The 26,853-nt window shown below is 46.2% G+C and overlaps 1 protein-coding gene across 1 annotated transcript in view; it reads right to left on the bottom strand.

Moving 5' to 3' along the window:
* Positions 1-25,556, bottom strand: part of maml3 (mastermind-like transcriptional coactivator 3) — a 267,723-nt gene extending 242,167 nt beyond the window's left edge. Inside the window, exon 1 of the mRNA XM_056280840.1 lies at positions 25,197-25,556. Within this exon, the coding sequence (XP_056136815.1) occupies positions 25,197-25,556 (360 nt within the window). The remainder of the gene's footprint in view (positions 1-25,196) is intronic.
* Between the last annotated feature and the right edge of the window lie 1,297 nt (positions 25,557-26,853).

Below are 26,853 nucleotides of genomic sequence, written 5' to 3'. Positions count from 1 at the left end.
GCCGCTTGTATCCGTGATTCTCACCTTTTCATCACTACCCAAAGCTCATGACCATGGGTGAAGATTGACTGGTAAATTGAGACCTTTGCCTTCCGGCTCAGCTCCTTCTTCACCACAACGGTCTGGTACAGCGTCCGCATTACTAGTGATGCTGCACCAATCCGCCTGTCAATCTCCCGCTCCATCCTACCCTCACTCATGAACAAGACCCCTTGATACTTGAACTCCTTCACTTGAAGCAACAACTCATCCCCAACCCAGAGGGAGCAATTCACCATTTTCCAATAGAGAACCAAAATGATAAAATTTGAAGATTAGAAAATAATCTCTGCATGTCTGCACAATAAAGTGGCTTTTGGGGTTAAGAGATAAATACCATCCACAACCTGAATTTTAGACCATATGGCTATGGCTAGAGCTGATTTAACAGCTGAGTGACGTGTGTCTGAAATGCAGTGCTCAAAAATTGTATCACAATCATCAGGTACAGCATCAGGTACAGCAGCTTGTATGTGATTAAACGAGGCACTATTTTTGATATCTAATAGTTACTGTTGAAACAGGTTTTAAAACAAATTTTCACCATTGTTCATAATCTAATCTATAGTCATATAAATACATGCAATGACACACTGCCAATATTGTGGTGACAATGTCTATGTACTCACATTTAAAGGTATGCAAAAGAACAAACAAACACACACACACACACACACACACACACACACACACACACACACACACACACACACACACACACACACACACACACACACGTAGTTGACAAGGAAGCCGGTGGGTCTTGGCATCTCTGATAACAACCTCATCCATATTTAACTGTGTCTCTGTTTGTGTGTGTGTGTGTGTGTGCGCGCGCATGTACGCACGCATGTTTCTTAATGTTGTCCCTTCTCACTGAGAGAGGTGAGAGCATTGATGGTTTCCCACCACTCTAGTATCAATAATTTAAACGGAGAGCCGCCATTCTGATGCCTCTCTAACATTGTAACTCTTTTGCAATGGCTGTCCCATGTCGTACTGCCCCATCTTGACAAACTGCACCAACAAGCTGTTCCAGAAAGTGTTCTAGTTACCAGTAGAATGGTTCTCAAATAGGTTTGGGAACTCCAATTTCCTCCCACCTAAGGAGGTGCTGTTACGATTGTGACTAGATAACAGCCCAGTCTACTCATCTCACCATCCATCCATCCATCCATCCATTATCCAAACTGCTTATCCTGCTCCCAGGGTCGCGGGGATGCTGGAGCATGTCCCAGCAGTCATTGGGAGGCAGGCAGGGAGCCACCCTGGACAGGCCGCCAGTCCATCAAAGGCATATCCGTTACCTTCCTGTTTTATTGTGACGCGCTCATCTGTCTTGTCATTTCAGTTGCTGCCCCTGCTTTTGCCACCGGTCAACCCCATGTCTTCCACACCTGTTCCCCAATTATGTCTCCAGTATTTATACTCCCCTGGTTTCCCTGTCAGATTGTCTAGTGTGTGTTTGCCAGCTAGTTTTCCATCATATTTCCTTGTGAACTTTTGCTTGACCTGCCCATGTTTGACTCTGCTGCTTGATCTTTGGACTCCGTGTTTGCTGCCTGCCCTTGCCTGCCCTGTCGCCTGTTTTGGACTGACTCCATGGTAACCTGAACTGTATCTGAACCAGTTTATCTGCCTGCCTGCTTCTTGTCTGTTTGGTTGCCTATCATACTGATTCCCTGATGTTCTGACCTCTGACTGCCTATGTTCATTCAAAAAAGCATTACCGTATCATCTTGTCTGTATGTCCTGCATTTGGGTCCTCCCTGAGTCAGTAACAGAACAATCTGGCCAAGATGGACCCAACACACACAGACAATCTCCACCAGGCTTTTGCCAATCAAAGCCCTCTCATGAGCCGACACCATCAGACACTCCTCAAAGTGGTGGGGGTGCTCCAAGGGATAGTTGTAAATGGCTTTTGTGAACAAGTGAAGGATAAGTTGGCTGCTCATGAAGATTCTGCTGACCTTGATTCTTTGATTTCCCTGACCATCAGACTAGATAATCGCCTTTTTGAGCGACATAGAGAAAGGGTTAGCCGTCAGCTGCCCCAGTCCACATCTCGCTTCTTCCATCATCTTTTGCAAAGATAGGCCCAGACGTCTCCATTGGCTCTGGATTTTTTTGCGGCTCCAACGGCCCCACTTCTCAGCGAGAACAACCCATGCAGGTGGGTCAGGCCCGCCTCTTACCTATGGAATGTCACTGGAGGATAGAAGCCGGAGAATGAATCTACTGCAGTCAAGCTAGCTATTTCCTTGCTGCCTGTCCCCACCAGCTAAAAGAAGAGGCTCACCAGTCAAAGTGAGGGTTTTGGTGAGCCATACTATTTCGTCTTCTGTCCTTCAACCAGGATGCAGCTGGAGGCTATGCTGTGCTGGCACAAACAGTCCCTGTCACTGCTCACCTTAGTGGACTCTGGAGCTGATGAGTTTCCTGGTCATTAGACAAACAAGTTGGTATCGACAGTGAACCTTTAGCGATTCCCCTTTAATGCTCTCAATGGCAGGCTCCTCACCCTGGTCACTCATTGCCCAAAATCCCTGCAGCTTCTCCTCTAAAGTAACCATCGTGAGAACATTCGGCTTCACCTTATCTTCTGTCCTCAAGCCCTGGTGATTTTGGGGCACCCCTAGCTTGTCACACAAAACCCCCACATAGACTGGTCCACCAACAAGGTAGTCAGTTGGAGCTCCATTTGTCACTCCTCGTGCCTGCAGTCTGCCCTCATCCCAACTGAGGCCACTGCGTCCCCACTCATCTATCATGATTTGGATGAAGCTTTCAGCAAACAACGTGCTCTGTCTCTCTCCCTCCTCATCGCCCATATGACTACGCCATTGACCTCCTTCCCAGAGCCCCTCTACCCTTCCATTGCCTATATAACGCCTCCTGTCTTGAGAGGGAGGCTATGGAGAAACACATCCCTGATTCCCTCCTAGCTGGCTTAATCCACCCTTCTTCTTCTCCTGTAGGTGCAGGTTCTTCTTTGTAGCCACGAAAGATAACTCTCTTCACCCTTGTATTGGTTACCATGGGCTTAACAACACCACCATCAAAAACAAGTAGTCTTTGACCAGCGCCCAGGTGTGTTCCAAGCCCTGGTCAATGACATCCAGCATGATTTCCTCAACCAGTCCATTTTCCTTCACCTTGACAACATACCGATCTTCTATCAGAATACCGAAGAGCACATTCAAAATGTCCAACAAGTCCCCCAGCACTTATCGGAAAACAAGCTTTTCATCAAAGCAGAAAAGTATGAGTTTCACGTCAGCTCAGTCTCCTTCCTGGGTTACATCATAAAGAGTGGGCAGGTGAGAACAGTCCAAGAGAAGATCCGGCCCAACCCCACATCTATGAAGCAGCTCCAGCAGTTCCTCAGCTTTGCCAACTTCTACCGCCGATTCATCAGGGACTACAGTCAAGTAGCCACACCCCTCACCTACTGCTCCCTTTTCTTGGACCCCCGAGGCTGATGCAGCTTTTTCTGAACTGAAGGAACGATTCACATCCACACCCATCCTCATCCATCCTGACCCCTTGCGACAGCTTATTGTGGAGTTTGATGCCTCCAACTCCGGAGTAGGGGCAGTTCTCTCCCATTGTTCAGCTACTGATATGATGCCCCATCATTGTGCCTTCTTTTCCCACTGTCTGACCCCTGCTGAGCAAAATTATGATGTTGGGAATCGGGAGTCCCACGACCCTGAGAGCAGGATAAGCAGTTCGGATCAGGGATTGATGGAATGGATGGATGGAATTGGGTGCTGCTGGCTGTAAAACTTGCCCTGGAGGAATGGAGGCACTGGCTTGAGGGAGCCAAACACCCATTTGTTATATGGACAGACCACAAGAACCTAGCCTAGATGCAGAAAGCGAAACACCTCATTTCACACCAGGCTCGTTGGGCATTGTTTTTTGGCTGCTTTGCCTTCACCCTCACATATCACCCAGGTTCCAGGAACGTCAAGCCATACACTCTCTCTCGACAGTTCACTTCAGAAGAAACACCATACAACCCAGACACCACCCTTCCGTCTTCCTGTGTGGTAGCTGTGGTGACACTGGAGACTGATTTGATCGTCAAGGAGGCCCAACGTAACCAGCCAGATCCAAATAATTGTACTGCTAATCGTCTCTTTACACCTGATTCGGTACATTCCCAGGCCCTCCAGTGGGCGCGTTCCTCCCGGTTTTCCTGTCATCCAGGTGTCAGTTGCACCCTGGTTCTGGTGGCTCACCATGGCTGCTGACACCCATGCCTTCATTGCCGCCTGCTCCATATGTGCCGGAGGAAAGGCCTATCACCAGCCACCCGTTGGTCTGCTCTGCCCCTTGCTGGTCCCCGGCTCCCTCATTGTCTCACATAGGCCTTGATTTCGTTTCCGGACTCCACCTTCCCAAGGTAATACTTACCATAGTGGACAGGTTTTCTAAAGCTGTATATTTTGTGGCACTCTCTAAGCTACCCACAGCCCTGGAGACAGCTGGCCTCCTGGTGAACTGTCTTCCATTTCCATGGAATCCCCACAGACATTGTGTCCGACCATAATCCCTAGTTTATATCACAAGTCTGGAAGGTCTTCTGCCAAGCCGCTGGAGCTACAGTGAGTCTCTCTTCTGGTTATCATCCTCAGACTAATGGTCAAACAGAACAAGCCAACCAGGACCTTTGCTGTGTTACCTACAAGAACCTGGCCTCGTGGAACACTCACCTAGCCTAGATCAAGTATGCTCACAACTTCCAAGCTGTTCATTTATCCAAGTGTTACCATATCATCCTGTCTATGTCTTGCATTTGGGTCCCCCCTGAGTCTGTAACAGGTCCAGCCAAATGAGAGTTTCTGGATCCACCGGGTGGAGCAAGCAGTGGTGAACATCGCTGACTGTTATAACACAATACTCTCAGGAAGAATCACACATCAGCCATCATCTTTAAATAACCTGTTTCTAGTGTCAAATTAGAGTGTCGCTTGCCGAATGACGTTAGAAGCCTGGCTGTCATTTCTTGGATCATTCCTCTTCATTTGTTCTTTTTTCCTCACCGTAGCAGTTCTTTAAGTGTGAGAGACAGAAAGACAAAATGTACTCTGGTCAGTAGAAACTTTCCTGAAATGGATGCAGTTATGCAGCAAGGCGCCATACAAAAAACCCTCTGCTAACCAGACTGCCATAAAGACCAAGCAAACAGGCAAGATTTTAACAACTCAATTCTTAATTTAAATGTAGCCTAAATAAAATGATAGGGGTGGAAAAATGAGCCAGAGAGCCAAAACCCAGGGCAGGACATTTATTTATTTGCTTGTTTTTGTTTTCTTATTGTTTCCATTCACAAAAACACTAACAGCTGAGTAACAAAATGAGCTTGAGGACTCATGACTGAAAGATTATCTGTTGGAAGCACCAGTCCAACAAGATAAGTGGAAAAGTTAGTAAGAGTAAAACACTTTCCTTCCTCAGCCAAAATGACCAAGATGAGCATCAGCAAGGCATAGCTGAGGCAGAGCTCCCAATACTGGGCAGCTCTTAGGATTCATTGTTTGTACCATTTAAACATTAAACCTACATACAAGGTGGCGTTAAGGAGCTTAAAACTACAGTCCCTTTTTTCACCAGGTGGCTTCTCTCAATACGAAGGAATTTCTGAACTGCGACTAATTTCTCGCTTCTCACCCTTGATATACTCAATTCTGAGACATTGAGAGGCTAACCTGATGATACTATATGGCATGCGCGCACACACACACACACACACACACACAAACACACACTCGCTCTCTCTCTCGCTCTCGCTCTCTCTGTCTGTGGTCGCTTTATTAGATACGCATGTCCATTGACATGCTGCTCTTCCAGTGAATGACGTAGCTGTAATTAATACCCCTTTTCCACCAAACTTAGCGCATATTGACAACTTTCCCATTGCCAGTAGAAGAGTCTGCCTTTCTGTTTTTTTCTGATGAATCATGTTCAAAATCACGAACGCACCTGAGAAGGGGCAACATAAATGACATTTTTTCCCCACCAAATTTAGCAAGTATATGCAGATTTTTTTTAAAACATGGGAAATCCCACTAAAAATAGGTGATTGACTCCTTCCCCATTGCCAGTAGACGAGTATGCCTTTCTATTTTTTTTCCCCCCTGGTGTGTCACGTTGACGTCATGAACGCGCTGGAAAAGGGGCGAAAATTAGCATGTCTACATGGCTATCATGTTTTCGTCACTGCCGATTGGAGCTGGAGCCAATAAATACCCAAGACTACTGCAGAGTGATTTGTCCCAGGAATGAATTCCCATTGTATCCTTTCCCACTAAAGACAAAAGATTCGAGATTCAACAAATAAAGATTCTTTATTTGTTACGTCTCATTATACAAGTATAAGAGAGTAAAATTCTTGTGTTTCAGCTCCTCAACACTGCAGCAACAATAGTAATAAAATAACAAAAAACAGAACAAAAAAGTGGTAATAATAATAAATGGTGTGCGATGTATGTAAGGTGCTGTGTGTCTGTGTAGGCCCAGCCTTAATAAATGTGCATATGTGTGTGTAGTTGTTTGCATATTTGTGTGTGTTTGTGTATGCCAAGCTACATCTGTGTGTGTGTGTGTGTGTGTGTGTGTGTGTGTGTGTGTGTGTGTGTGTGTGTGTGTGTGTGTGTGTGTGTGTGTGTGTGTAAACTGATGATCTACTGAAGACTATAAGTCAGTACCAGTCAGTCCGGCACCAGGCTTAGTGTAGTTAATGTTCTTTGCTCAAAAGCCTTGTTGTTTGGTGGAAAAAGCTGTTCTAGAGCCTACTGGTCCAGGTTTTGAGGCTGCGGTACCGCTTGCCTGATGGTAGCAGCTGGAACAGTCCCTAACTGGGGTGGCTGGGGTCTTGATAATCCTATGGGCTTTGATGACACAACGTCCATTGTATATGTCCTAGATGGAGGGAAACTCGCATCCACTGATGTCCTGGGCCGTCCGCACAACCCTCTGCAGTGTTTTGCTATTGTGGGCAGTGCAGCTCCCATGCCAGGCAGTGATGCATCCAGTCAGGGTGCTCTCAGATGTGCCTCTGTAGAAGACCTGTAGAATCTTGGGCCCCATGCTGAACTTCTTCAGCCGCTTGAGGTGAAAGAGGCATTGCTGTGCCTATTTCACCACATAGTAGCTGGTGTGTTCATCCCAGGTGAGTTCCTCAGGTAATGTGGACACCGAGGAACTTGAAGCTCTTGATCCTCTCTACAGCAGTCCCATTGATGGAGATGAGGTCCAGCCTCCCCCCTCTCTTTCTGTTGTCCACAATTAGCTCCTTGGTTTTGTCAATGTTGAGAGAGAGGTTATTCTCCTGGCACCACTTTGTTAGATCGTTGACCTCTTTTCCTGTACGCGGCCTTGACATCGTTGGTGATCAGGCCCATCACCGTTGTGTCATCAGCAAACTTTATCACCAATGCAACAAAAGAGATGAGAAAGAAGGGACTGGATGTCCGGATCAAGGAAACTGATGAGGGATGCTCGGTGGAGGATACAAAGAGCTTCATCATGGCAATGCATCGGAGAACCAGAAACGCAAAGTGAGTTAATTGAGTGTGAGGGGAAAACTACAAGAGTTTCGGAGATAAAGAACATATCTGAGAAATAGGGGAGCTAAAGTTGTGTGTAGGGCATCATTTAAAATAATCTTGAAACAAATACAAGGCCATGCTTTGAAGATAAGCAGCACAACATATTTAAATACTGATCAGGATAAGTTGTGTTTGAGAAAGAAGGACTATTTAAGACACCCGATGGGGCATATTTTCATTCTGTTTAAGAAGAAAGCCACTTTATTTTGTCATTGTACAGTTGTACCATGATAGTGAAATTTGTTCTCTGCATTTAACCCATCCTATTGTATAGGAGCAGTGGGCAGCTGCAGTGCCCAGGAACCAACTACAGTTCTTCTTTCCATTGCCTTGCCCAGGAACACAGGTATTAACCCTAACATGCATGTCTTTGATGGTGGGAGGAAACCGGAGCACCTGGGGGAAACCCACGCAGACTTGGGGAGAACATGCAAACGCCACACAGAAAGGACCTGGGACGGCCTGGGGTTCGAACCCAGCACCTTCTTGCTGTGAGGCAACAGTGCTAACCACTGGGCCACCATGCCACCCAAAGGCATGGAATAGGAATAGGACATGGTAATACCTATAGTTAAGCTCATAAGTATTATCACCCCGAAAGTGTATAAATCTCCCCTATGTGAAGCATTTAAGGGGGACCCCCCCCCCCACACCTTGAAAAATGAATTTCAGGCCCAGCAAACCGTAGGGAGCAAAAAAATGCTCACTTCAAAGGAAACTGAACTGTGTAGGGAAGAACTAAGCAACAGTTCATCAGTTCATGAGAAGTTGACAAGCAACATTACCCATCAGTCATTGCACCTCACTGGAGCAGCAAAAACAAATTTGTTCAAGGGTCAGCGGCAGGCAATCATTGCCAATAGTCTTCTCATATGAAGTTGTTGCCTTCGACGGGTTTTCTCATATTGTTGGTGTAATATAAAAGGCAGCATGTCAATCTTCTCTCAGTCCTTTGTTCCTTCACCTTAACCTAACTATATCATTTCATAAGGGAACATAGGGCTGAAGGAACAAAGGGCTGAGGGAACATAGGGCTGAGTGAACATAGGGCTGAGGGAACACAGAGCTGAGGGAACATAGGGCTGAGGGAACATAGGGCTGAGAGAACATAATAGGGCTGAAGGAACATAGGGCTGAAGGAACATAGGGCTGAGGGAACATAATAGGGCTGAAGGAACATAGGGTTGAAGGAACATATGGCTGAGGGAACATAAGGCAGACTCCATATAAAGAAGTATGCCGGGCTAAAAGCAGTGAGAAGGAATTGAGGCTCCGGCATTTTTGCTTGTTTTTTTTTTTTTTACCGTAGAAGTGTACAGTTGAAAATGGCGACAGCAACAGGGTGCATGAGACCTGGCATTAATTTTGTGCACCATTCATAATTATCAAGGATGACATAATACAAATATTTCAAAACAATTATCTGTAAATAATCAACATATAATATTACATAAAACTGTATTACAAAAAAAAACACTGTACAATGGAAAAATATGTTTACACAAAGCAGCAGGCAAAACACGCACTGTGTGTAACTGACACAGGGCGAGGGTTGAGTAATCAGATGAAAATTACCTTTGTGCTTTGTTTTTTGTCCTTTTTAGGGATCAGCTATCTCTGCAGTTTAGGCAAATGCCCAAAGCTTGACAGACATAGGTAGAGGAAGCTATGATTCCGGTTAGACTCTTTGTTGAAGTCTTCTTTTGCCAGCTGTCAGCCAACAACATGTCTAAGTGACTGATCAGATATATGGCAAAAGAGGAACCGACCAGGCTGCATGAGACAAACCTGAGAAATGACAGGTAGGTTTTGAGAAACATATTTTAAGAATCAGTATAGATGTGGTTTTGATTTGCAGCAGATTCTGACCACTCATGGGTGTGAGAAAGCTGATAATGAATCCTAGGACACTCCTGACATTTTCCGGGAAAGAAGGAATGTCAGTAAATATGTATATAATTGTGAAAATGGTAAAGACGAGAAAGGCCTTTTCAAAATTTCCATATGTAAATTAAAGGTTGAAAAAAAACAACAAAACTTGAATTGTTATTGATGCCCAAAAATGGCATAGTCCTGCTTAAATATCCCAGTCTGTGGTTTTTATGCTGGCAGTTAGCAGGCTAGGAAAACACCACATTTTAAAAAGGTCCATTACCTGCAGAAACTGTAAGGGAAGTTCAAATATAGTTTAAAGTGATACTGATATCAAAATCTGAAAATTCCTATTGACAGGCTACGTACTGAGTTGGAATGTGACCACGGAGAAATTCAGTGGCCAAAACAGCGCATCTGCGGCCACTCAAGAGAGATCTGTGATTGACTGTAGATAGTGTGCAATGACAAATTGTGCCGGGGGATACGTAGACACCAGTCAATTTGCATGTAGGGTGTGTCCGTAGTGAGATGCTATAAAACCACGGAGAAGCCGTTCTTTCTCCCCCTCCTGCTAGCTACTTGGCTCTAGTTTGTGCAATTTTGCTGAGACTTTATTATTGATCTTGCTACGACGTATTGCTATCTATCTATCTATCTATCTATCTATCTATCTATCTATCTATCTAACAGTTATTTGTATCATCGAACATATTATTTACCAAGTTGTATTGCACTGTCGTGTCGTAGGCCTACCACCATGCCGTGGTCACGTGCGACCACGGCATGGCAATAACGAGCCCCACCCATGCGAACACCCAGGACGACAGTAGCCAATAGTTTTGAATTCATAAAACCACACCTATTTTCGGGTATGATTCAAACTCCCAACGTTAAAAAATGTGTTCAGAAAGGGCATGTCAGTCTCTCTTTAAATTTGGAGAATCCTGGGGCGTCCGGGTAGCATGGCAGTCTATTCCATTGCCTACCAACATGAGAATTGCTGATTCAAATTCCTGTGTTACCTCCGGCTTGGTTGGCATCCCTAGAGACATAATTGCCGTGTCTGCGGGTGGGAAGCTGGATGTGGGTATGTGTCCTGGTTGCTGCACTAGCGCTTCCTCTGGTTGGTCGGGGCGCCTGTTTGGGGTGGGGTGGGGGGACTAAGGGGAATAGCGTGATCCTCCCACGCGCTACGTTCCCCTGGCGGGACTCCTCACTGTCAGGTGAAAAGAAGTGGCTGGCGACCTCACATGTATCGGAGGAGACGTGGTACTCTGCAGCCTTCCCCAGATCAGCAGAGGGGGTGGAGCAGCGACCGGGACGGCTCGGAAGAGTGGGGTAATTGGCCGGATACAATTGGGGAGAAAAAGGGGGGGGTTTTTAAAAAAAAAATTGTTTTTTTTTTGGAGAATTCTAGCACTAGGTCTTTTGCAATGCACTCCTTTAAAGGTCAAGACAAGGTTAATCACTCCAATCTCCTCTAAAGCTTGTCAAATACCATGTAGCCCAAGTGTGTACGGTATGTGCTGTACTAATTACATTTCTGGTGTGACTCAACAGCAATAAAACTTTCAATTAAATATATCCACAATTATATGTCATGTAAATTAACTGACTGAATTGAGTTGGGGAAAAAAATGGTACTAAACATCCTGTGTATGAAAACCACGCCCTCCCTGATCACAGGTCCGATCCAAACACAAGTGTGTTACTGCAGGACATGTGAACAAGTGGGTGGAAGAGATTGTGGTCACAGCCGCACCAAATTAAACGCATCCAGCAAGTGTGTGTGTCATGTGAGTGTGTAGGGGAATGTGGGAGGGAGGGAGAGAGAAAGACAGACAGACAAGAGAGACAAACAGATAGAGAGAGAGAGCGAGAGAGAGACTGTGTTAAAGATAGGCGTCTCAGTCCATGTGACATCACAGCTGGAAGCCTGTCACTAAGCATACTTATGTAGGAATAAGGTATTATTTCACTTTAAGGTATTATTTTCATTAAAGGGTTCACATGGATTGTAATGTCATATTTCTCTAAAACCTGGGTATACATTGTTTCCTTTTGATAATCGGTCTATGGTATGCTGACTCTCCCAACACTTCCTGTTGTCACTACTTGGTCTTAAAAGTGACAATCCTAAAGCAAGCATGTTGGCTCAATTTTCCACCTAACTCTGGCTTTTATTTTAATTGTTTTTAACCTATTATTGAAGGACATCATAACATGAGTGTTCTCACTTGCCCTGTCTGAAAGTTAACCATAAGCAAATTAACTGGGTCTGTGTATGTAGAAAAAGAAGTCACCTTGCTGCAGACCATGCAAACCCTTCAACTGACATGCTGTATTTAAATGACTCTTTTCACTAATCATTATTATCATATAGTTATTATCATTGTATAGTTATTGTTGGACCACTGGATCCCATGTAAAACACCCACTGCAATCAACTGTGTTCTCTGTATGCCATGTCAGTGTCCAGCAAGAGAACAACTCCAAAATATATTACAAATGGGGGCGTCTGGGTAGCGCGGCGGTCTATTCCGATGTCTACCAACACAGGGACCGCTGGTTTGAATCCCCGTGTTACCTCCGGCTTGGTCGGGCGTCCCTACAGACACAATTGGCCATGTCTGTGGGGGGGAAGCCGGATGTGGGTATGTGTCCTGGTCGCTGCACAAGCACCTCCTCCGGTCGGTTGGGGCGCCTGTTCGGGGGGGGAGGAGGACTGGGGGGGAATAGCGTGATCCTCCCACGCGCTAAGTCCCCCTGGCGAAACTCCTCACTCTCAGGTGAAAAGAAGCGGCTGGCGACTCCACATGTATCAGAGGAGGCATGTGGTAGTCTGCAGCCCCCCCCGAATCGGCAGAGGGGGGGGGTGGAGCAGTGACCGGGACAGCTTGGAAAATAGAGTAATTGGCCAAGTAAAATTGAGAAGAAAAAGGGGAAATTACAAATGAAGAGTGGAAAAAACACAAATAAAGAGAGGAGCGTAAGATGACAACATTTTATTTATTTATTTATCTATTTGGAAACTATGTAAAGTTGATTTTGCAAGCTTGTGACTTATGGTCTTATGAAAAATACCAAGGAAAGCTCTCGCCTCCCTCCAGACATGTTTTTCCTAGTCTTAATATGTGATGAAAGTTGAACGAGAAGTCTTGCGCTTGTTTACTGTGGGGACTGCTGACAGTGCCGTGGTGTACAGTAGACCTAATTGACTACAGTGCTGTGTGTTCAGTTTGTGACGGTACATGGACAAAACTGTTTGTGCTGTTCAAACAACATTCCCGTTCACTACAGTGCATCAGGAAAGCTGGGTTACGCTAACCCCAGACATGTGAACCTGATAAAGCTGCTTACATGACTGTTTCCAAAGTCAGGGTAATGCCTTAATTGATTTATGATTGGGTAATTAACCCACTTGTAAGCATGGTTACCGTGTGTGTGTGTGTGTGTGTGTGTGTGTGTGTGTGTGTGTGTGTGTGTGTGTGTGTGTGTGTGTGTGTGTGTGTGTGTGTGTGTCTCTTTGCTCCATGTTGACTCACTGGCTTAAATATAGTGCTTAGGCGACAGTCCCACATCACATTAACAATGCCATATACACCACCACCACTGCTAGCGACACCACATTAACGCTGTACCAACACTGAAACCAGAGAAGGAAAGGAGGGGGGGTGGAAGAAGGGTGGGAGAAGGGAAGACCTCGAATTCATGAAAATTCAGCCACCCACACACCGGCACGGTGGCGCCTGCAGCCAAGGGCTGAGCAGGACAAGACTTTTGTAGAGTTTTTGTTTGAATACATGTGCACGAGAGAGAGAGAGAGAGAGAGAGAAAGAGACACACACACACACACACAAACACAGAGAGAGAAAGAGAGAGAGAGAGAGAGAGAGAGAGAGAGAGAGAGAGAGAGAGAGAGAGAGAGAGAGAGAGAGAGAGAGAGAGAGAGATGCCACAGAAGGAGAGGAGCTGAAGCATGACTGTATGCTCAGCCACTGTGTTCCAGTACAGATAACAAGTGCCCTTTTAAATAGCTTAGCAAAAAACGTATCACCAATGAAATAATCTGACTAGAGGTTTTGGTGAAAGCAAAAGGTCAAAATGCACCTTTTGGGCTGGTGAGTAGCCTTACACTTTAGAGAGCTCGTCCTGTGACTGAAAACTCACAGGCTGAATCCCGGTGACAGCCGCTGAGAGCCCATTAAAGGGTCCATACGCCATACTTTGGCTTTCCTGAAACATGACAGGATTAGCAAATATCAGCAGTGTGCCATACAAAAATGGACTACTATTAAAAAAAAAAATCTTATTTTTGTGATATTTTCATCATATCACTATACAACATTATAGCCAGAACTACACAAATTATTGTAGTATTTCCTGTGTTTTTCATCACATTACAAACACAAATTCAAAGTGGAGAAAGTGTTCCTCCCCTCGGGTAGTGTAGCAGCCTATTCCGTTGCCTACCAGCACGGGGATCACTGGTTCGAATCCCCGTGTTACCTCCGGCTTGGTCGGGTGTCTCTACAGGCACAATTGGTAATTTCTGTGGTTGGGAAGCTGGATGTGGGTTTGTGTCCTGGTTGCTGCACTAGTGCCTCCTCTGGTCGGTTGGGGCGCCTATACGGGGGCTGGGAGGAATAGCGTAATCCTCCCATGTGCTACGTCCTCCTGGCGAAACTCCTCACTGTCAGGGGAAAAGAAGGGGCTGGTGACTCCCCATGTATCAAGGGAGGCATGTGGTAGTCTGCAGCCCTCCCCGGATCGGCAGAGGGGGTCAAGCAGCGACCGGCATGGCTCGGAAGAGTGGGGTAATTGGCCGGATAAAATTGGGGGGAAAAAGGGTGGAAAAAAATCTGAAAAAAATAAAATAAAATAAAGTGTTCCTAAAGTATTCCTATAAAATAAAATAAAAAAATATTCCTATATGTGGTTCATGTCTAGAGTGTTTGTATCACAATATGACAAAAACAAAAAATAGTAAACACTACAGTAATCTTCTCTTTTCTATGGTTTTATTATGGTCTCTATCAGGTCCCCAGGTACCACAAGTACTGCTGGTTTCCTATCCTACCATGTAGTTCATTACACTGGCCCGTTGTTCCAGGTGCACAAACTCCATGATTGGCAACTGGAACAACAGATTAATGTAATTAACAACCTGGAGATACCAGGGGACCTGGGTGAAAACCATTGTCATATTTAATTTTCATATGGGGTTTGACAAATGATACTAAGTGCAACCTGGAGCCATATTCATGAGACATCTTAAGGCTAAAAGTAGCTCCTAACTGGCCAATTTAGGAGAAAATCCAATAAATAATGGGCGTATCAGTCTTTACTGTAAGACTCTTCATTGTTTTGGTGAAGAGTGATTCATGAAGCATTTTAGCTCTAAAACCAGCTCCTAAATCCACAAAATGTTAGAGGTAGTCAAAAGGACCCCTACTGTCACTAAGACAAATCATATCAGTCCCAAACATGGCTGCTGCCATGAGCAGTTACTGCTGTTACACTGGGAGGTAATCCAGGGTCCATCGCTACCTTTAGTTATATCTTTCATGGACAAGTTGTGAATGAAGTGAAAGCTGGTCTTGGGTCCAATTTGGTTTCCAATTATGTTTGCACGGCAATACCTCAGGCTTGTTCCCATCAGTCATTGTCATTTTAGATTACTAATGACAGCGCTGCATTCTAAAGCCTACATAGTCTATCTAATAATTATTTGAGGAGGTGCCAGATGTTTAAAAGGTTGCATTAATTACCTGAAAATCTTGCCTACTTGACGAAGTCAGTATATTGTTTTTGGTTTCATTCACCTTACATTTTCTTTAAAAATAAATTATTAATTTGACTATGGCAACATGATTTATACCTCTCGCCATTGCATTTGTCAGTTTATTGTATGGGGGAAAATTCCTTCCGAAGTGTTCGGTGAACCCATCCCAACTGAACTTGAGAGTTTTGATATGAAGAATTCACAGATACAGTCTTACAAGAAGAACAAAAATAACAAGAGAAAAGAACAAGAAGCTTTATTGTCATTGTACATACATACAATGAAATTCATTCTCTGCATTTAACCCATCCTCTATACACACTAGAAACAGCAGGGAGCCATGTATGCTAGGAGCAGTGAGCAGCTGCAGCGCCCGTGGACCAACTCCAGTTCGTCTTTCATTGCTTTGCTCAGGGACACAGATTAACCTTAACCTGCATGACTTTAATGGTGGGAGGAAACCAGAACACCAAGAGGGAGTCCACACAGACATGGGGAGAACATGCAAGCTCCACACAGAAAGGACCTGGGACGGCCTGGGATTCGAACCCAGGATCTTCTTGTTGTGAGGCAACAGTGCTAACCACTGGACCGCCATGTTGCCCATGTGAAGATACTACTAATGTGGGCATAGTAAAGGAAGGAACTCTTGGCTATGAATTTTTAGTGCCATTTAGGAGTCCTGAACACTAAGATGAAATCCTTCATGACTGCGGCCCCAGACATCCGCATTCAAAAACACAGGAGCCACACCGGCCTAGTTGTTTTTGTTGGACGTTACACCCCAAAAACCATGGTTCACACAGTCCTCATTAAACAATACAACAATTTGGAGCAAATAATATTTGCTGAAGGCATTCTAAGATGGCAGATGTTGCCAAACATGCAATGTATCAGCTTTCTTTCAATTTGGATTTGTTCAACTTGCTTGCTTTGATTTGTTGTTGCCGACTGCAACATCAAGTGCCAGGGATCAGGATTCAAGCAGAATTATGCACAGCACCTTTAATAGCCACTTATCCCATCAATGCCCTTGAGCAGGCCACAACTGCACCCTGACTGTCACAAACTATCCAAGTGCTTAAAACGTAAACGTAGTGTTGATTTGCGAGCTTTCATTTAAAAGACTGACAGAAAATATGACATCCCATTAGTATGTGTCTATACTTATGCCCTGGAATACCTGTAATGCCTCTTCTAGTTTAATTTACTTCATCTGGTGCCTGTATTGCGCCCCCCCCCCCACACACCCCACTCTCAACCTCTTTAGATGGCTTTTAATGAGCATTCATTGATGGACTGCTCCAGTGGTGCCAGCAGCCGTAATCCTGTACGCAGGGTGAGTACAGGGATCTGTACACACCGCGCGCTATTAGCCAGTGACGTTAACACCAACCATCAGCCTTCAAATGTATTTGAGTCAAACGGCGTGAGTGGCTTAGGATACAAACAAAATCATAAAAAAATGTATGCATGGTGCGTATAGGATTATGGCTGCCAGCGCCACTGGACTGCTCCAAACTACAAAGAACTCTGATCACAAGGCAAATCTGACTCATACTTATGTCCACTTCAGAAGAGATGATGGAGCAAAAATCAAACTTCTTTTGTGTCCTGACTTGCCACCTAATGTGCCCTGGAGGGATCAGATGACTAAAAAATGGGATTCAAAGGAAAAACGTAACCCTAGCTTGAGTGGGAGAAGAGCTGAGGCCCTTCACCTGCAGAAAAGGAACCGACTCATATTATTATCGGATTTTAGCAAGTGTTGACCAGTTAGGAATGATTAATGAAGCCCGTACAGTGTGTTTCAATCAGTTAGAAAGTACCACCCAGGGGGTAGAGAAGTCAACCCCGCTGACATCCATCAACCTCAGCATTTGGATGGTAACATTAATTCATTACACCACCCAACTGCCCTCAGTGAAGTTTTTTTCATCGCTTTCTTGGGATGATTCTTTTTGATGACAATATAGAGATCTGTCAACCAACCCCATACTCATTTTGTTTACAGTCCATACGAAAAATGAGATCAGATCATAATGCTCATACAGTGTAGACCAGTGGTTCTCAACCTTTTTGGGGTCCTGGACCCCCTGTGTATTTTTGATCTACCCTGAGGACCCCTCCACCTGATCTTGGGGGAGGGGGGTTGCAATTTGATAGAAACAGTAGAAACTGCATTTTAAATTTACATTATAGAATTTATTCACTCTTTGGGGCAAAAATAAGAGCTTTCAGTTGTAACTTAGATATAGTTAACAAAACAGAATTCTTATGCAGTAACTTTCAGATATATGTAACAAAACAGAATATGTATTCAGTAACTTTCAGATATATGTAACAACAGAATTTTTATGCAGTAACTTTTAACAATGCAAACGGGAGCGAGATCTCTTATTAAAATACAATAAATTACACTTGTGAAACAGATGTAATTAGAGAAAAAAGTCCTGTTACCCTTTATAGTTTAGGTAGATAAAGGTCTCAGTCACATTTGAGTAAAATAATCCTATTTCTATAAATGTCATAGGATCTTTTTTTAAAGATATTTTATTTTCACGGACCCCTTGCAATTACACCACGGACCACTAGGGGTCCGCGGACCCCCGGTTGAGAAACACTGGTGTAAACTACCAGAATACATACATTGATGAGCCAAAACATTATGACCACTCACAGTGGAACTGAATAATGTTGATTGTCTCCAAACAAGGGAACATGTCAAGGTCTGGGTAGATTAGATGGTAAGCAAACAATCAGTTCTTGTAGTCAACATGTTGGATGCAGGAGAAATGGGCAGGAATAAAGACATGAGCAACTTGGACAAGGGCCAAATTGTTATGGCCAGATGACTGAGTCAGAGAATCTCTGAAACAGCAAGGCTTGTGGGATGCTTCTGGTCAGCAGTGATGAATACCTACAGACAGAAGTCTGAGGAGGGACAGACCACAAACTGGCAACAAACAGGGTGTTGGGCACCCAAGCTCATTGATGTGAAAGGGCAATGAAGGCTATCCCATCTGGTCCGAACCAACAGAAGACCTACTGTAGCACAAGTCACGAAAATTTTAATGATGGTTATGGGAGGAATGTGTCACAACACACAGTGCATCGCACTCTGCTGTGTATGGGGCTGCATGGCCACAGATGGATCAGTGTCCATGATGACCCCTGTCCACCATCAAAAGTGCCTACGATTGGCACGCGAGTGTCAGGACTGGACTTTGGAGCATCACCTGGTCCGATGAGTCCCATTTTCTTGTAGATCACGTGGATGGCCGTGTACTTGTGCGCCGTTTACCTGAGGAAGTGATGACCCCAGGATGCACTGTGGGAAGATGACATGCCGGTGGAGGCAGTGTGATACTCTGGCCAATGTTCTGCTGGCAAACACTGGGTTTGGCCATTCATGTGGACATCAATTTGAAATGTGCCACCTACCTAAACATCGTTGCAGACCAGGTACACTCCTTCATGGCAATGGTATTGCCTGATGGCAATGGTCTCTTTCAGCAGGATAATGTATCCTGCCACACTGCACACATTGTTCGGGAATGGTTTGACGAACATGATGAAGTAAGTATTCAGGGTATTGCCCTGGCCTCATAATTCTCCAAATATCAATCCGATTGAGCATCTGTGGGATGTGCTGGACTGATAAGTCCGATCCATGGTGGCTCCACCTCGCAAATTACAGGCCGTGAAGAATCTGCTGCTAATATTTTGGTGTCATATACCACAGGACACCTTCAGGGGTCTAGCAGAGTCTATGCCTCGGTAGGTTGGCGTTGTTGTGGTGGCACACGGAGGACCAACAACATATGAGGCAGGTGGTTATAATGTTGTGGCTCATCAGTGCATAAAAACCAACACATGGCTATGAGAACCTGGCCCCTCCTATCAGGGTTTAATGAACAACTATTCTGGTTGATTAAAGTATTTGTGTAAATTGGATGACATAATTATTTTGCCATCCCCGCACTGACAGTTAGTAGATAGAAGTACCAGATAAATAAGACCTTTTCATCGATTACCTCTTAACCACTTTCCATTTTAGAGCCTATGAGGAGATAACAAATAAATGAAGATGGTCAGAGGGCTTAAGTGACGGTCAATTTAGTGTTGACAAGCGAATTTTCAGAATGAACACACACACACACACACACACACACACAACACAGGCACTGCTGAGGACCACTTCATGGTATGCATGTATATATGCATGTGTGGTTAAATATTTTAGGTCTACGGCCTGTGACGGCAAATTCAATTTTAACTTCTCTTAAAGAAAAACTGAACTGCAGCAGGTCTGGACTTTTGAAGAAAAAAATGTTGCATTTAACCGATCGGGCTCAGTGTGTGTGTTTGTGCATGCCTCTATCCTCACCTGAAAAGCCAGCAAAGACACTTGTGATTTCCTGAAATAATTTGAAGGCCTTCTGTTGACTTTTAAACAAGAGACAATACGATAACATCCAGTAGGAGAGAATAAGGGTAACACTTCGCAGTACCGTAAGTACACTGCTTTTTAGCAAGAGGGGGAAAACAGTAGTTAAGAGGTAGCTAAAGGCCATCCACTTAGTCACAGATTCAACCCGTACCTGTTTCCACATCACATTTCCTCTAGATGCTGAGAAGTCATGATAATTAAAGCAATCAATTCACCAGCATCTTGTTCCAAGGTTTGTGTTGTGAGGTTTTCTGGCCACAGTTTGCGTTTAACATGTGTGTTTGTGTGTGTTTGCGAGAGAGTGAAAAGGAGGAAGAAGAGAGACTGAGGGGGGCATCTGGATGGCGTGGCGGTCTATTCCATTGCCTACCAACACGAGGATCACTGGTTCGAATCCCTGTGTTACCTCTGGCTTGGTCGGGCATCCCTACAGACACAATTGGCCGTGTCTGCGGGTGGGAAGCCGGATGTGGGTATGTGTCCTGGTCGCTGCACTAGTGCCTCCTCTGGCTGGTCAGGGCGCCTGTTCAGGCAAGAGGGGGAACTGGGGGGAATAGCATGATCCTCCCACGTGCTATGTCCCCCTGGTGAAACTCCACACTGTCAGGTGAAAAGAAGCGGCTGGCAACTCCACATGTATCGGAGGAGGCATGTGGTAGTCTGCAGCCCTCCCTGGATCGGCAGAGGGGGTGGAGCAGCGACCGGGACGGCTCGGAAGAGTGGGGTAATTGGGTAATTGGCCAAGTACAACTGGGGAGAGAAGGGGGGCATCCAAAAAAAGAAAACGAAAAAAGAAGAGAGACTGAAGATGAAAGTGAAACTTTGAGCAAAATTACCGAGAGCTAAGTTTAATAATTCTTTCACCAACAGGTACTTTTTTCATTTTTTAAGTACCACATTTATTCTTTATATCAGTATATCACCACAGCCCTGTGTCCATCCCTGCTGAATAGCCTCTTGAGCAAGGCAGTGATCCAGCAGTGCCGCACACCCTGACCCAGTGACCTGCGTTAGGCCCAAGAGTAATTAGTAAAAACAATATTCCTGAAGACATTCCTTAGTACGTTCCTTACTTCAGCAGATCCCCATGACATCATGTGTCAAGTATTCAGCCAATCCGTTATCAGTGTTAACTTTCATCTTCTTTAGGATGCAACTGCTACTGCTAAACAGAACCGAGACCCGGCAATGAAATGGTGGGAAGGGGGGTCAGGGAAGCCAGTGTGTCTCCCTTTCCTAAGTAACAGTTAGCCTACAATCACACACACACACGCGCGCACACACACACACACACACACACACACACACACACACACTTTCCATAATTACAGACTTGCCCCTGCCTCACTGTGGGTGTGTCTGTGAACCATTAGGCTGGGGCATGAGGAACCAGGGTACACTTGACACAAAGTAAAACGCTGAAGAAGGCCATGCAGAGGTTATTGGGAATAATATGGAGCATTAGTACTGCTGAAGAAGATGCTTTAAGTTTAAAATATCTCAGTCCAGGTCTAACTGCAATGCCTATATCTGAGAAGCAAATCGCTGCACCCACACAGCAGGTGAAGGTGTCTCCCTACAAAATATTAAAACCGCCACAGAAGACAACAAAACATCAACGACACAATGCAAAGTGCATGGTGCTAATGAATGTATTCCTTTACCAGTTATAGCTGTTGTCTAGGATGACTACATTCAAGTGAACTTCCAGTTTTACATCACGGAATTTGGGACAACATGGGATTCGTGAAATGTTCTTAAACCAACCAAATAACCACAAGTGACTTGAATGCTTCTGGAACTTGCTGGTAAACTGACTGTGCATGCCATGCAGCAAACCTTCAATTAGAGAAGTTAACACTTCCAAAGGACCATGAAACGACAGCTGATTTTGAGTGGCGTGCAAAAAGAAAGAAGCAATGTGGCAGAATCTGAACAGCTGATCAGGCGCTACCTGTTCCTCGTGACACGCCATCATAAAATAGCTCTAAAAAGGACTCTCAGGGTCACTGGGATACTGGAGCCTATTCCAGCAGCCATTGGGCGGCAGGTAGGGAGACACCCTGGACAGACCACCAGGCCATCACAGGGCCCACACACACACACACACACACCCATTCATACGTAGGGACAATTTAGCACGGCCAGTTCACCTGACTTAAAGTGTTTGGACTGCAGGAGGAACCCGGAGCCCCTGGAGGAAACCTACACAGACACGGGGAGAACATGCAAACTCAACACAAAGGACAACCCAGGATGACCCACTAAGGTTGGACTACCCCGGGGCTCGAACTCAGGACCTTCTTGCTGTGAGGCGACCGCGCTAACCACTGCGCCACCATGCCGCCCAAAAAAATTTATAAGCTCAGTAATCAAAAGTGCTGCTGTCAGAACTGATATAAAAAAGGGTGTTAAATACTCTCAAAATAAGGTTTTTATATTAATACATCAATAAAGTCTTACCAGTCTCAATTATGCCAATGAGCAGTATGCTGGTGTTTTTTTTAACCCCCCCCCTTTTCTCCCCAGTTGTACTTGGCAAATTACCCCACCCGTCAAGCCGTCCCGGTCGCTGCTTCACACCCTCTGCTGATCCTGAGAGGGCTGCAGACTACCACATGCCTCCTTCAATACATGTGGAGTCGCTTCTTTTCACCTGACAGTGAGGAGTTTCGCCAGGGGGACATAGCGTGTGGGAGGATAACGCTATTCCCCCATGTTCCCCTCCCCAAACAGGTGCCCCGACTGACCAGAAAAGGCGCTAGTGCAGCGACCAGGACATATACCCACATTCGGCTTCCCACCCGCAGACACGGCTAATTGTGTCTGTAGGGACACCTGACCAAGCCACAGTTAACACGGGGATTCGAACCGGCGATCCCCGTGCTGGTAGGCAACGGAATAGACCGCTATGCTACCCAGACACCCTATACTGATGTTCTCCAGTATTCATATTAGTCTTACTGTGAGGTAGCATAGTCATTTCAAAACTTTGAGCTTTTTGGGATGCAGTGGATCAACCCTCTTCTGCATAGCTACTTCATGAGTGCAGTACCAACCAAGGCTTAGTCTACATCTGTAACAGTAAAAACCACACTGCAAACTCAACAACAAACGGTTAGCTTCTGAAATGAGCCAATTAACAAGCGAACAGTAAGGAGTCTAAAGGGTCAAAGGTAACGGTGTTGAACTGCCTCTGAGAATATGATGTCATTTGCAGTACGAGATGTTCGGATGTGACCAAATGATGAAATGAACCTTAATGTGCTTCAGCACATCCAGCAGCTTAACTTGCTGAAGCCAAACATCTCCAAACCAACACAGATCAAAGAATATTGTCTAACACACACACACACACACACACACACACACACACACACACACACACACACACACACACACACACACACACACACACACACACACACACACACACACACACACACACACACGGCCCTGGAGGTTTGTGGCTGAGCATGCATGTGGTGTGTGCAGCTACATGGAGAGGAAAGTTGGCTTTCCTAGAGAGCTTGCTCTTGCAGTGACTACATACAGCCATCTAGCTGCAGCTGCCTCTGCTGAGGAAACGAGGGGAGAGAGAGAGAGAGAGAGAGAGAGAGAGAGAGAGAGAGAGAGAGAGAGAGAGAGAGAGAGAGAGAGAAAGCGTACTCCCCATTAAGAGGTTATATACTTCACTAATACACCACATTTATGAGATATAGGTTTAAAAACGCATTGACGGGTGACAACACGAATTTCCGCAGCTTTTTGTTTGGTTCCTGGGAGAGAGAGGGAGGGAGAGAGAGAGAGAGAGAGAGAGAGAGAGCCACAGAGAGAGAGAGAGAGAGAGAGAGAGAGAGAGAGAGAGAGAGAGAGAGAGAGAGGAGAGAGAGAGAGAGAGAGAGAGAGAGAGAGAGAGAGCCACAGAGAGAGAAACAGAGAGAGAGAGAGAGAGAGAGAGACAGAGAGAGAGAGAGAGAGAGCAGGCGAGAGAGGAACGACGGGCGCCGCTGTTGCTTTAAACCAGTAATCGCTCCGTTCTCGGGGCATTTGTTGCCGAATGGGCGGTTGGGTTTAATGTTCACAAGGACCGCTGGGAGGTCCTTTACCATTAAAATCCCCGCCGTACTCTATCAAGCCTCAGCCGCTAGGGGCCTGCCTGGTAAGGCTCTTCAGTAACATCCCTCCAGAAAAAAAGGGGAGAAACCCCCCCCCCCAAAAAAACACGAGATAGCGCCAAAAAGATCACGAATTAGCATATCAAAGAGGCGGAATTGGCCACATCGCTGCAACAAAAGGGGTCAAAACAATGTCGACATTCCGCTGTCGGTGTTGTGGAAGGAAACCGGGTCTCGTACGCACGGCGCACAGGCTGAGCCGCCAGTTCCTCACCGGACACAAGGGGAGGGAGGGTACATGTTCCGTCCGTACAGATTTACCTCACGCAAAAAAGAAACCTCATTAAACTGTCAAAAGATCAGCTATTACCTTTCTAAACTTGTACGCGAGAGAGAGAGAGAGAGAGAGAGAGAGAGAGACTCCCCTACTCCCCCCCCCCCCAAAAAAAACAACGGGACAGTACGAGCAAGTCTCAAAAAAGTTACTTCGCATCATGTTAAAGGTATTAAGGACGGGGCCTCTAGCCGTGCAGCGGAGGCTCGTGCATGTCGCGGCGGACGGCCGGTGCACGGGAGGCGGGTCGGGCTGTAGCTTTAAGACTCCAGCAGCATCTCAACCGGCTGTTGTGCACGTTACAAACACTACGGAGTGGCTCGAGCTGGAGCGCTCAGTGCGGCCGCTGGGCTACAGGCAAGCAAACATGTTGCAACATAAACGCTGCCAGCGGAACCGTTTGCACCCAAACACAAGGCAGGCACAACGGAAGAAGCTTGTTTGCATGCTTAAAAAAAGAAACAAAAAAAGCTATCCACCCGAAAGTTAGTAAGGCTCCCCGAAATAATCTCAGCGACCACCCGAGTTGTCAAAAACTTCGGTCCTTCCTTTGCAGACAGAAAGGCAAGGCGGCGCTGATCAGAAACAGATCAATCACCGGACTCTCGGGATGACTGTCACTTCCGAAAATGCAAGCAAGCCCTTGCAAGCCGATTTGCGTTGCAAGGGGAAGTTTGTGATTTTCTTTGTACACTCGAGCGCTAGTTGGCACCGTTTTTTTTGCCCTTTTTTTTTTAAGGGACGCGTGTTTCAGCAACAGCAGCCGCCAGCGCTTCAATTAAAGTGTTTGGCAACTTTTCACCAGTGTAGTCTGTAGTTACCAGTCCATCACTGTAAAGGGGGGGGGGGTACAGATAGATAGAGAGGGACAGATAAGATAAGACGAGTTGAAGGAGTCACACAAGACATGGGGGATGTGAAGTGGGCCGCAGCTGTACCGGAGGGCCGTGACAACAGATCTCGCCCTTACCGCTATGAGCGTGTTGTTCCTCTGCTCGGTGGACGTCGCCGTGTCGGGGTCGTGCTGCTTGCTCTGCTGCTTGCTGTTCGCCGACTTCTTGGCCCTCTGCTCCAAGGTCCGCTGGTACAGACTGACCGTCTCCCTCCTCTCTATCTCCAGCTGCTCGGCGTGGGCTTGCTGGTACCTGTTCTCGCAGTTGACATGGTGTCTCCGGCAACCCTCTATCCGCTGCCGGAGCCTCTCCACCACGGTGCTGTGTTTAGGTATGCCCACCGGCCCGGGGACCACGCTCCCGGCCGCGGGGATGCCGCTCTGGTTGATGCAGATACTGCCGTTGGGCCCGGCAGCGGGGGAGGCAAAGTCCCCCATCATTGAGCCGAGGGGGTCGTATTTTGGAAGAAACTTTTCCTCTATCTCTCCTCCTGCTCTCCACTCCCCTCGTTTCGCCCAGCGAAGTACTCCAGACAAGGCGGAACGGGCGCCGGGAGTGGGAAGCGCGGCGACTTGGCGGCTCAAATTGAGGAACAAACGGAGGAATTTAAAGGGCCGCTAAGTTAAACAGTCATACGGCGGCTGTAGTGGCCGACTCTCCGTCCCTCTAACATCGGATATTCAACACCGATCCAAAACACCACAGCGGAGTCAGCGTGTGTGTTTGTGTGTGTGTTTGTGTGTGTGTGTGTGTGTGGCGAGACGAGCCAAGTGGAGTAAGCTACAAAATTAAAACAATAAACCCGCTGCAACGCAAAACTCCGCGTACAAACATGAGATTTCTTGAAGGGAGCATGGGGCGACCATCAGTCAGTCACACACAAGCCAACAGTTGCAGGGAAGAGCCGCTCGCCGTTTTATTGTGTTGTCCTCTGAGAAAAAGTTTTGCTGCCTGAACCGAGCAGGGCTCCGGAGTTGCTTCTTGAACTTGCATCTCATTGGTTTTTTTTTTTTTATTTGGTCGGAAGAAATCCCGGTGAAGTGTGTGGCTTGTCGGCTCGGCGGTCCGGTGGGCAGCGCAGGACGGTGTTCGCGGGGCCGTGGAGATGTCTCCGTGACACGGGGGGTTCGTCGCTCGTCACTGGCTGCCGCCTGCCACCATCGCAACCATCAAATCCGCTTCTCCACCATGCCAGCGGAGTGATATCAGGACAAGAGTTGAGTTAAAATCAGCGAGAGGCTGTGAGTAGCCCGATGACGGCGCCCCGGAAAACCTGGACTGGATTTACACCTAGTTCTCCCCCCTCCTCCCCGCCCCCCCCCCCCCCCTCCTCCTCCTCCTTCCTCCGACGTGGGACGCGAGCGGCGGAAGACGGCTGTGCCCGACTCGGACCTTCACGTGTTGCTAAATTCTCACGAAGAGAATCGGTGAGACTTAAAAATATGTAGATTGATTTTATAGGTCGGAATGACGGTAGGAGATAGAAGGAACAGACTGAGCCACACCGATTGGCAGGCAGGCGCTCTTATCCAGAATAACTAACAAGTGAGCGCGGTGGAAGAAGAAGCTTTCATTCCCACCAACATTACAACAACAGGAGGGAGTGCAAGGTTAAGAGCCGTAACACTTGCGAAATGAATGTGAAAAAGAGAACAGCACATTCTCCGGATTAAAGGGTTTTTTTTTAAACCTCAGGTAAGCACGTGTTATACAGTAGGTAGGGAATGACTGGAT

This window comes from Lampris incognitus, chromosome 5 (genome assembly GCF_029633865.1).
Source record: "Lampris incognitus isolate fLamInc1 chromosome 5, fLamInc1.hap2, whole genome shotgun sequence".
NCBI lineage: Eukaryota > Metazoa > Chordata > Actinopteri > Lampriformes > Lampridae > Lampris > Lampris incognitus.
Note: the sequence above shows the minus strand (reverse complement) of the source record. Positions and strands in the feature narration are given on the sequence as shown.